This window comes from Pogona vitticeps, chromosome 4 (assembly GCF_051106095.1).
Source record: "Pogona vitticeps strain Pit_001003342236 chromosome 4, PviZW2.1, whole genome shotgun sequence".
Lineage (NCBI taxonomy): Eukaryota > Metazoa > Chordata > Lepidosauria > Squamata > Agamidae > Pogona > Pogona vitticeps.
In genome coordinates this window covers 114,416,836-114,429,456 of record NC_135786.1, presented here as the reverse complement: position 1 = coordinate 114,429,456, position 12,621 = coordinate 114,416,836, and the positions used below count along the sequence as shown (strand labels likewise).

The window sequence follows — 12,621 nt, the reverse complement described above, 5'->3', positions numbered from 1 at the left end:
TGAAGCTAAGAAAATCTAGGATTAGATTGCAGCACTTCCTGGTAAACTTTGTGACTGTCCTTGTTAGGCACCACAATGTCTTTGGTTTCTTTTTTTCCTCCCTCCTGCTTTATGGTTAAGAGACTATTATTTTGTTGCATTTAATTTAAATAATGCTGTTACCTCTTTCTACAACAAAATGGTGCTCATATTTCCAAGTCAATGTGTTTACTAGAAGCAACTCTTGCCTTCAGGGTGATGTTAGGGTTGCAGTGGGTTTGAAATGAGAAACTGTGTACATTTAAGCAATTTCTGTTCCTGCTACTTTTGAAAAACAGGGTTCGGAAACAATGTCGGGTTTTCTCAAATGTACTGGGAATATAATCAAGCAATTCCAAACCTCTTATGGTGATTTTTTTTTTGGCAGTTGCAGTAAAGGAGGAGAAATGTTATTAGTGTGCTTAAAATTAAACACACACAGCTCTTTCAAGGGGCTTCTCCATAAAACCATTAAGCCCAGTAGCAATAAGTATTTCCTAGCTCCATCACTGATCAAAGGTAGTAGTTCAGCCTAAATTGATGTTGCCAATAGTTATAGAGGAAGAGAGGCAGTATGAAAATTGCTGTAGCCCTTCGCTGGTGGTGGAAAGGCGGAAGAAAGGAACGGAAGAGGTTTACAGAATGAAAAAACATCAGACGTGAGAGAGGCACTCATGGACTGTCATGAGGTATGCTTGATATTGCTCTGTATGTTGCGATTGTTTTATTTGTCTTTTGTTCAAGGAATACTCAGTTCAGTGGGCTTGATATGCTGCTGGAACAGGAAGCCTAGTGGAACTTTACAAGTCCTGTTTACCAAATGGTGAACACAAAATGCAACGTAACATCCCACAGGCATATTTATAAAACATTCTACCTTAATACAGCATAAGACACAAAAACAATTCTGTACTGAAGTACACTGGATTGCGAACAGAGATGGATCAATTCAGCCATCTACGCACTTGATTAAACTGCAGCTTGAGAGATTGCATTATTAAGAGAGAACCCACCTTGATGCCTTTTTGTTGTTTAACATTTGCATATTTACTTCTCAAATTATTTTAAGGACTTTTGTTCTTTATGGCAGAAGAAAAGGACAGCTTATGTATCACAGAACCCCATTATGTCAAGTAAGACTAGGTGAATCAGGCTATTTCGAGTCACTTTTGTGTGTGTGCACATACAAGTAGCAAAGTAATGCAAAATGTGGAGGTGCAGGCGCTCACTGTGAGCGTCATCATAGCCACCTCACACTGTAAGGAGAGTCCAAACATGTAGGATGCTGGACAGATGGAATCAACAATTGAGGACAATATAGTTTGTAAATGGCTCTAAATTGCCCATTCAAGATGAACTCAGCCTCATATACTTCACATGACTGCAGAGACGGCTTGCAACAATATATTGTTCCTGGGAAAGTCCATTTCTCTTACAGCTCCTCAGATGATTGCAGTTCAACTGAGAGGAAACAGGGAATCCTGTGGAGGTGGCACAACTTCTGCTCCTTGAAAAGTTTTGGGGCTTCCACTCAATTAGCCTTGACCCCACTACAGTACACAGGAGTTTCTTCCATCCAATTTTTATATTACTCTGTTGTTGGTTGGTTTTCTTTCTTTTAAAGAAGCATGAAAATTTGACATTCCTAAGATTATTTTCTCTGAAAATAAACATGTCAAAACTATTGTCTCTTCTAATATGCCTTTTAAACATATTTTGATATGTCTTTTGAACCAAGAACTTTGTTGGAGCATTCAGTCAGTGCAAAAGTAGTGACAACCTGCTTTTCTGTCTGATTGCTTGCAAAGCTCCAACTCCCAGTAATTTTTCCAAGATTTTTAGGAGTTACGTGTTTGGGAGGTGCAGACCAGTACAGTTCATATCAGAATGGACAAAGACCGAATTTCTCAAATGCCCCTAACATAAAATTGCAAACAGAACTAGCATTCAGTGGGGGGTGTGCACGCACGTGCACAAGTGCATTTATATGTGTGCACGTGCATTTACAGGAACTGCTAAAGATTTTCCATGGCAAGTTGCTGCATGTGCCTGAAGCTTGTTTGTGAAAAGGGAGTGGTGGGCGCAGCACCAGAACCCTTTCAGTGAGCTGCTAGGCCGCCTCTGGATCTTGAATGGGCAAGTGCTTCTTGTGTGTCCCGTGTCCTCGTTTAAAATGTCTGTTGATTCTTGTAATTCTGGAGTCTGACGCAAACACAACATTAAGTGCCTAATGCAGTAAATAATCACATGACTTTCTTTTAATACCTTTAGGCTATGACAGTTTTGAAATAATATTTTCTCCTTGGATTGCCTGAGGGACAATGAACTGGATACTTATCTTTGACAAAATATGGGATACTAGAGGATATTGCAGTAATTGAGGTCCAATTTCCATTTCCTCAGCTGTATTAATATGAGAGCAAAGTATTCATCACTCGTCTATTTTTGTACCCATGAGGCTGTGATTTTGTCCTGACAGTCCAATAATGGATGGCAATTTCCTCCATTAAAACGTGACTGTAAATGGTCAGGCTATTTTCACTTCAAAAATGAGAAAGAGAGGGAGAGAGGGAGAGAGGGAGGGAGGAAGAGGGATCTTTCAGACATAAAAACGAACACCAAAACTAATTATAATGTCAAACGTGAAGTTTCCTCTCATTCTACTTTATCAATATTACTGAAACTTTTTACTTGAGCCTTGGGTCTGAAAGAAAATATAGCATGCAGGCAGGAAGTTTGTGCTACAGTTCTACAGTCTCTATGGAAGAAATTAAAAAGTCAATATTGCTAGCATAACCGTGAATGCTTGGGCGGCTAAGAGCAGAAGCCTATGCATTTCTGTACTCAGAATTAAGCCCACTGACTACAAGGTAAAGCAACTGTCGAAGAGCAAGAGGAAGATGATACTAGTGCCCATGGAACAGTTTTGCAAAGAAGGCCACAAGAGCTGCTGGTCTGGAGTGTCAGGTACCAGCCTATCTCCCATGTCCATGCCTAAAAGCCTGTTATTTGTGGGAGGGCCATAAAGAAGACAATAATAAGCCCTTGTAGAAGGTACAGCTTAATGCCGATTCTCCAAAGCAATCCAGAAAAGCCTTCTGTCCTCAGAATGGCTGGAGGCTGTTTCCTTAGGGTCACAACATGGTACCCTGCAGAAGTGTTGGACCACAACTTCAGCCACTCAGATGGCACAGCTGAGGTTAACAGTGCCAGGGACGATAGTAGCTGTAACCCCACAAATCTGGAGGGGGTCAGTTTGAGGAGAGCTGCACCAGGAACTCTACCCTTCCTCCTTCCCTTTCTGCACATCCCCATGCCTCAGCCTTCCCCTTTGTCCTGCCTACATGGGGCAGTTCAGGTCAAACTAGCAGCACATCTATAAAGGCAGCAGAATCCAATGATTCCTCCCCCCCCCCGGTTTGTGCCACACAGACAGCATTTAATGGATTGAATCTTGGATAAATTAAAAGACTACTTGCAGTGCTATAGAAACAATTCTAGACTAGCACCTTCTTTGATTGTGCCTGCCTTGTTTTCTCTGTGGAACATTCACATAGGCAGCTCCCTTCTCCCATTCATGCTGCTGTGGTAGAAGGTCAGAAAAGGCTACACACCACGGCTGATTGACTGTTTTTGCTACTTCATAGGATCTTACTACATCTGTGGGCCAGCTATAAGGTAGGCATTTAACATGGGAGTCAGGAAGTACTCTGCTACTTTAGCACAGGTGTGAAACTGCCAGTAAATGTGTTTGTTGAGGAAATCCTATTGGCGGGTTTTCTTTACGTTCTCAGAGTATGCCTGTACAGAAGTTTTGAAAGCAGTAAACAGACATCCAGTGTGCATCCACTCCTTTTAAGCCCACCTCTGTTTCTACTTTATCATGTTCTGACCTCCCCGTATACCTCTGGCTGCAAATGTTGTGGGAGCTCTCAAAGGCAACAAAGGAAAGTTAGCATAATCTCATTTCACCGCAAGGAATACAATTTGAATTTCTGGCTGTGACCCTATCAGATGTCTTGAGCTTTTTACTTGAGCCTTGGGCATGTGAAAGATCTAGACCTGGGAAAGATCTTTCACAGACCTAGTTTATTGCTGAACTGAAAATTTAGGAAGCTCCAAAATAAGGTGAGTCTATCACAAAGGTAGCAAAAGCAATACAGACTTTTTGCCATATAATGGAAACCATTTTCTGCCTTACAGTTCTCTGTGCTTCATATTTGGAAGGACAAAACAAGTATGTTGTGACAGAGATAGAAAGCAGTGCAGTTCACCTGTCTTGCACTCATCAGCATTATGACCCTATTTCCTTAAGCTCACCTTATTGCATAAATTCCCCACCCTATTCCCCGATTACAAAGTATGTCCTTAAATATTTGTTCTTTGCAGAGTTTGGTAGCATTACGACACAGCAGATGTCTGCAGGAAGTCTATTTTAAGCTGTGTGTCTTAGGTACTAAAATACATCATATGCATATACATAGCATGCTGCTGGATTAAGAGTAGATAAACATGTGCTGCGTAATATCAAATATCTATGTCTATATATTCACACACTATGAGTTGCAAGACTTGGATTTTCATTTGTGTTTTTCTCCCTAAGTAGGTTCCCTTTGAGCAGGATCTGCATGTTTTTGTATGTTTGCAGAGCACCAACATGAATCAGTGAATAATAAATAACAGTCAGCAATGAATATAAATAACAATGGTGGTATATTTGGTGCCACTTTTGTCCATTGGTGCATGAGAGCAGGAGAATGGCAATTTTCTTTGTTGTCTAGGGAGTTGTCATTCCTAGACTTCCTTTTAAAATAGGCTTTCTTAACAGTGATCTCCAGATGCACTGGACTCCAACTCCCATCAGCCCAACTGTCAGGGCAAGAAATAAGGAATGATGGAGCTTGTTGTTCAAAATATCTGGAAGAGGCAGGTTGGGCTGATGTCGCTTTTTCTGAATGCTTTTGTAGAATTTTGGTATATTGGATTGTTGACCCTTTTGTCCCAGACCAGAGCTGGCCATTATTACTCATAAGAACAGGAGGCCCAATCTGTACTTGAATGATCCTTCAGTTTTGACCTTTTTGGAGATACTTAATTTTCCAGGACTACCCTTACTATCAGGGAACATGAAGAAATGAATTTGATTCTAGAGGGGTATCTTCTTTTGTTGCATCTTTAGTTCCTACCTTTAAATATAATTTTAAAAATACCTTGATATTCCTAATAAAGTGTGGTTATGGAAGAGAACTCTGTTCAAATTTTGCATGAAATAGAAGACAAAATATGACCTGTGAATTTGACCTGTATTCTATGTAGAAGGACAAAAGGACAGAGATTATTTCAGATCATGTTGTTAAAAATTCACAGAAGAGGAGCTGATTGTGTGTTGTTCTGTTTTGACCTAGACTTGCTCTAGCTCCTGAAGCAAATTCCAGTCTCCTACAGCTTGAACTCTGTCATGTCCTTGTCTCCAGCAGCAGATCAGAAGATTGTCAAAGTTGGTCAGTAGTTCATAATTTTACCCTACTACATCAGTAGGATGGCATCCAAACATATTGTGAAAAGATACTATGCAACATCCTGTCAGAGCTTCCCTGGATTTGAATCCAGAACTTTCTTATCTGTAAGCTCCTTTTGGTAAATTCAAGGCCTGCATTTCCCTTTTTTGAGCCAGCTTGGGTTTTAAGATCATCAGGGGAGGCCTTTCGCTCGGCCCCACCACTCTCACAGGTGCGGTTGGCGGGGACATGGGAGAGGGCCTTCTCTGTTGCTGCTCCCAGACTCTGGAACTCCCTCCCACGGGAAGCTAAGCTGGTCCTCATCTTTACTATCCTTCTGCAAGCTGGTAAAGACCTGTCTCTGCAGTCAAGCTTTCCTTGAGTAAAAGGCTGCCAAGCGGATTTTTAAAAAACGGACTGTTGTACCTTACTGCGCTGAATGTCTTTTGATGGTGCTTATGTGTATGTTTTTTTTGGTATTAATTCATTGATCCTTTTAGTATTGTATACTCACTGTATACTCACTTAGATACTGTCTTTTAATTGTTGTTAAGCCACCTTGGGTCCTTTTTAAGGAGAAAGACTGATTTTAAAAAGTTTAAATAAATAAGTAATAAATAAACTGCAAAGTAGAGGGAGAGGTGGCTGTATATATACTCTCCCCTAAAAGTTCTGCTTAGCATAATCCCAAGATAGACTGTTCCTTGGGGCCAGCCCTATCCTGAGACAGAGCAAGCGGTCAAACACTTAACCATTTAATTTGTTGTTCTGTTTTAACTACCAGGATTGAGGAAAGGAGCTTTTGAGATTTTTATCTGATTGTATGACAAAATAACTTGGCTGGCTTTAGATACTCTGTAACTTGATTTAGGTGGATTTTGAGAGCCACTTCTTCCTCTGCCTTCAGGAAATTCAAAATGTCTGGCGTTGACTTTCTTGTTCCTTCTCCCAATCTCGATTCCAAGGGTCTCAGGCCAGACCTGAAGCAGCGCAAACTTTTGGCCTTCCTTGCCATTCTACAACCGCCACAGGTCTGCCTATCTCTTCGTTTGCTTGCTACTGCCCTGTATCTTGTTCTGATTCTGGTTAATGATGAATACGTAGATGCAATCTGGACTGTTCTGTCTACCAGGTTCTTTGAACTTCCAGCCAGTGATTTATGGAGTTTGCTGACAAGGGCTAGACCCCTGTCCTAGCTGATCTAGCAGGTACTTGGTATGGCTGTGCTTTTGATGCCCATGGCCTGACTCTGATGTTTGTTTGCGAATTAGCCTGATATAGTAAAATTTTAGGAAGCCTGGCTTTATGATTACCAAAATTGACCATTAAAATATACAGCAGATGTTATGCTCCTGAAAGGAGGATCAACTGGAAACAGTTTCACTGCTGTTTGTATACCTGTGCTTCAAATAAAAACCAAGACATTTGTGTACACTGGACTTGTGATGTCAAATATTCTACATACACACACACAGCCCCTGTCCCTCCATGCTTCTTCTGTTCCATTCCCCACCTCATTCTACTGCTGTGATAACACCAATGAACTTAAATTTCACGTATGGGAATGAATTTGGCTGGTGCAGAGACCTCATCGTGTCTAAGGAGGGGCAGCTCCTACCCACCCGTCCCTGTTCTAGCTGAGCCTCCTCTGGGTTTGAGACAGCAGGTCTGCGTAAATTTTGGACCTCAGGAACCTGGGATAAGAGTCTTTTTCCATAAGGTTGTAGATTTTCCCCTGGGCCTGGTTAAAACATGATGGTGAGGGCTCTTGGATGTTCCTTCTTGTCACCTCCCGAGTCTGGAAGTCTATGTTAACCTGAGGGGGAGAAAACATGAAGGTGTTTTATGTGGGAGCTGTTCTTGCTTCTACAACCTTCTTTACTCAGAACAAATACTCAGATGTTGTCACCCTGTTACAATCACTTCACTATTTTTCAACAGAAAAGTGAATGCAGAATACATTTGATCCAATGCTATCTGGGTCTGGGTAGGTGCATGTGTTAGCATGACAGAACGTGGCAGGTGAAAGCAGGAGAAAGTTGGGTGGGCTAGAAAGTTGGCTCAACTGGAAAAAAAACTGTATATTGAACCAACCCCAAAATGTGCTGGCTTTCCTGCAGAGTTTAAATAAGTTGCTTTTTAAACTAGAGCTCCCAGAATTCTCCAGCAAGCTTTTGAAAGCTTTGCTTACTTGCTTGTGATATTCATTTACTTTAGATCAGTAAAAGAACAAACGATTGGGAATTTGATTCTATAATCTCTGCCCAGAGCAGAAAATGACTTTCTGTGTGATCTGAGCCTCCTAATGAGTCATGAAGGACCTGCTCTTCCTTCCTATGCATGTTTTCTTGGAATTAGATCCCCGTGTGTCCAGTGGGGCTAACTTTCAGCTAAGTGCACACTATTGCAACCCATACCAATCCACAGAGTTACACAGCTAAATTTGTGAATTTTTTGCTCTGCAGTCATTAAGTGTTACTCCATCCTGCTGCTTCATAGTATGGTATGAACAAAGAGGCTGAAGGAGCTTACTTTGATGAAGATTACTTTCATGTTTCAGAAAACTGTATTTACCACACTTTTTCTCCATCACTTTTAAAAATAAGCTACCCAGAGCAATCCCACACTGTCCTCACAATGGCTTGGCTGACTTTTGAAAGAACAGCTGGTGAGCCTTTATGCCTGAATACAGATCTGGGCTCAGATCACACCAGCCCACATCACAGTTACTATAGCATGCTGAAAGGTGGGAAATGTTCTAGTAGCTGTGCAGTCCCGTGGGAAAGACTGTGGTTTGTAACGGGGGAATAGCTTTCAACTCTGGGAGAAACTCTGAACTGCCAGTAATTCCTAGACCTACAGGCCAACATATACATGATCTGGTGTATGTGTCTCCTTTTGTCATGTTTGCCTCCTTCATGCTGGAGAGGACCTGTTTATGCAACATGCTCCAGCTATTTCCGCTATGCCACTGTGGTGCTGAAGGAAAGATCTGGGCGAAGAATCTCTGCTTGACCGAGAAGCTGCTGGGTGACTACAAGCCAATGACTTATGTCTCAACCCAAACTACCTCACAAGGTTAGCATGTATATAACACAGGGGTGGGATATACGCATACAATTTGATTTCCTTGGATAACCATTCAGGATAAGACAATATACTAATTACAGTCAATATTTTTAACAGCTTGGGCAGCCCACTCACTGATGAGGGTGGCATAAGAGCTTCTTGGGCTCATACCAGAATGAGGATCTACAATCTTAGAAAGAATGACACATGATGGGTAGACAGACTTTGCTAGAATCCTCATAGCAAGAACTGCAGCTCAGAAACCCATGCCACCAAATAAGCATGCCTCGTATCAACATACCTCTCGTGGTGCTTGCACATCAATGAATTCTTCAAAAATCCTTTGGGCCTTCGAAGCGAGCTTGGCAGTTGACCGTGTCTTTTTGAACTCCTCACAAGCCAACCAGAATTCTAGGTTTTCTTCACTGAATTCTGTCTTCAAGAAGGCACGAAATGCAGCCACTCCATCTAGGAGAAAAGAAAATGCTTGGTTTAAAACTGAAAATAAATTCCACTTTCTATCCAGGCTAGTTCCCCCCACCCCACCCTCCAATTCACCACTAACAGCAAGAAAATATATGTCTTTCTTTGCAGTAATGTTCCAAAATGGAACATGACTATTTCAAGTCACGTGCTAGTCACATGGTTTTGGGGTCAGTAGTCCCTCTTGGGACAACTTTTAATCTGTTTTAAGCTCCATTGCATATTGGCCAAGGGGCTACGCAGGCTTTTAAAAATCATTGCTTTGAAGCTTTGTCTTGTACCCACCCGTCCTTCTGCTGGCATGTGCACTCAACTGTGTGGGGCTGGTCAAGTAATAGGTGCCAGGATTGTGGGTTTGGGGCTGCAGGGAGCCTCAAATGCAATGGGTTTGTGGCTCCAACCCATCCTTGTGCTGGCTCTCACAGCCACTTGCTGCCACTAGTTTTATTTTTGATATTTGTTTTATATTTTTAAATTTCTTTCAAACTGGGATACCGCTATTACAGTATTACAGATACAAAAAAATATATCACAGATTGGACTGCAAGGTTCCCCTGCAGCCAAAACCCCATGATCTTGACATCCATTACTTGACAAGCCTCATCAACACAATTTACTCCGACACAGGTGAGCACACATGTCAAAACAATTAAAAATAAATTGCATCCAGAATTGAGTTAAAATAAACAATCCCCTCAAGGCTGTTTAAAATACCCCACTTTCAGAACAAAACCCCATGCTTCCTGGCTAAAAACCAATGCACACTCAGCTGTATGTTGTGCAAATTTATTTGAAGCATGCAAAACCTCACAAAACCCCAGATTTTCAATGTGTAACCGCACTGTTGGTTCACTAGTTTTCAGTGACCCCAGTCCCATAACTTTTTATTGGCTGTTCCCTTGGGAAGTTAAAAAATGTAAACAGCATTTAAACATGTGCTTGCTGACTATCCCCTTCTTGCTTACTGAGGCCAGAAGCAGAAGTCAGAGACAGCTCCTCACTGGAAGAGGAACGTTTTTTAACTAAAATGAGCGTGCAGAGGGGTCTTTCATCTCCAGGACAATATGAAGATTAGCAGTTCAGTCTGGGGACTGGTCTTTTGGATTTAAGCATGGAAACTCTCAATTACTTCTCTGGAATGTTAACGTGCTTTCCGCTCTAATTACGGGCTGTCTTCAATGTCTGTATCTGGCCAGGGGTTCTTTCTCTAAGAATAAAGGGCTTTCCAGAGGACGTGAAAAACTGAGCAGAGGCTCTGATGAAATAAGAGCACTTTCCCATGATTGATCTTCTGAGAAATACCTCTCTGTCTCAGAAGGCAGCCTGAGAAGTCAAGGAGTGAGATCAACAGCTGGAGGGAACAGATCCAAGGCAGACCTTTGGCTGGCCTCTGGCTCTCCGTTTACTTAGTGGCTTTATGAAGAAAACAAATAGCAGAAAAGGGATTGGTGCTGGGGAGCTCCTGTTTTATTACCCTCTATTCCCACTCCGCTTCCTGCTCGCCCTTTTCTCTTCTTCCCAAACCTCTCGCTTGCATCCTTTGTCCTGGTTTGACCTGCACATTTTGTATCTCTCACAGAGACAACAGATGTTAGGAAAGGTGAAAATGGGCTAGAAGCGGTGTGGCTCCCCATGATGGACACATGCACACACGGACACTGCTCTTAGCCCCGTGTCAGCTGTGGTGAAACATATTGTGAAGGTTTTTGAAGCAATGCAGAGTCCTAGAAAATCTTACTATGAAAGATGAGGATGGGAATCTGTAATTTACTGTTGGATTGTTTGACTGAATGAGTATCTACTGAGACCAAGTGGCATAGAATAGATTGCAGAGAACAAATACAATTAAAACATGAAATAGATTAGAAACATATTCAGAATGCTTCAATAGAAGAAAGAACAGCACCCTCTCACTGAAAAGTCCGTTCCACAGCAATCTAACTGTATTGCCAAAGGCCCATCTCATTGAAAACAATGTTATCTGCTGAAGGAAGGACAAGAAGGATTGGACAAACCCAGCCTCTCTTGCCAGGGAGTTCTTTAATTTATTTACAGTATTGAATGTATTTAAAATATTTTACCCCTCCTTTCTCCTTAAAAGGACCCAAAGCAGCTTCCATCATTAAAAAGACAACACGTAAATTCTAAATACAGTAGGTATATAAATATTAAAAAAGAATTAAACTAGTGTTATATGAAACATGGTAATTAAAATCCATACTAAAACACATTTAAAAGCAATAGAGCACAACAATCCATGGATTGAGTCAGTCCCCTTGTTATGGTTGAATCACCACCTAATAACATGTAACCTCTCAGTGGCACTTCCCCTTCGCAGGGAGCATGGGCCTATTTTAATGGTCCACCCTCGAAGGTTACTGGATCCAATGAGATTCCAGGATACCATGAGAGGGATTCCAGCTGATCTGTCTGGCGCTCCTGTCGAAGCTCTGGTGGACGGCTGGTTTGTCGCTGCCACTAGGGCCGTAGACACGATTGCTCCTAAATACCCTCTCTGTTGCAGAGCTCGGGCAGGATCCTGGTATAACCGAGACCTATGAGCTATGAAGCGAATCAGGAGATGGCTAGAGTGCAGTTGGAGGGAGGAACCGACGGATTATAACAAGGTAGCTGTCAGGATCGCAACTAACCATTACCTGGCAAAGGTAAGGGCTGCTAAATGATCACACTTCACTGACCGGATAAGCGAAGCTTCTAATCAGGAGACGGAATTATTCCATATAGTTTGCGATCTATCCGGAATTGGTCTGGGTGATAGGCCTCCCTCAAATATCTCGCCTGCCCAATTTGCAGCATTTTTAAAATCAAAGGTGGAGACCAACCGCCGTGACCTCTCTCCTTTTTTAAATACAGTGACTCGAGCAGAGATATTCAGCGCTCCCCCTTGCCCAGTAATTCTTGACGTCTTTCAGCCTGTGACACTGGATTTGGTGGACAAAGCGCTTGATCGCTGGTGGGCCACCACCTCCTCCCTTGACCCTTGCCCAGCCTGGCTAATCAAAGCAGCCAGGCCGATAACAGAATGGGTCACTGCAATAATTAATGGGTCTCTCCAGGAGACCCATTAATTATTTTATTTATTTATTTATTTATTTATTTATTTATTTATTTATTTATTTATTTATTTATTTATTTATTTATTTATTTTCAAAACTATTAGGAGATGGGGGAGGGATACAGAAGGTAAAGGGCAATAGAAAGGGTGGAAAAAAGGTTTTGAATATAAGAGAACATCATATATATAATCATTCAATCTTTTCATATTAAGTATATAGACATATAATCTATTCATATTCCAATAAAAGCTCATCTTTCTTCTTCTTCTTCTTCTTCTTCTTCTTCTTCTTCTTCTTCTAGCTATTTGTCTATGTATTTACCCCTTTAGCTTTCAACTTACAATTATAGCACAGCTTACATCTAAGTTATTCCAATACCATCAGAACACCAAGACCAATTGTGAGATATATCCCCTCTTTCACCCTCCTTTTGTCTTGAAAGTACACTCGACAGGTCTGAAATAGTATATATTCTG

General features: G+C 41.6%; 1 protein-coding gene across 7 annotated transcripts in view; it reads right to left on the bottom strand.

The window, feature by feature from the left end:
* Positions 1 to 860: 860 nt before the first annotated feature.
* Positions 861 to 12,621, bottom strand: part of LOC110077063 (regulator of G protein signaling 8) — a 75,474-nt gene continuing 63,713 nt past the window's right edge. For 4 of the 7 annotated variants that reach the window (XM_020789752.3, XM_020789753.3, XM_020789754.3 and 1 more), the window contains 2 exons: positions 8,887 to 9,053; positions 2,647 to 7,332 (listed from right to left, as the gene is read on the bottom strand). In XM_020789752.3, the coding sequence (XP_020645411.1) occupies positions 7,150 to 7,332; positions 8,887 to 9,053 (350 nt within the window). In that variant the 3' untranslated portion in view covers positions 2,647 to 7,149. Of the gene's footprint in view, positions 7,333 to 8,886; positions 9,054 to 12,621 lie in introns of all 7 variants that reach the window. The other 3 variants (XM_020789756.3, XM_078392351.1, XM_072998138.2) reach the window with 2 other exon arrangements.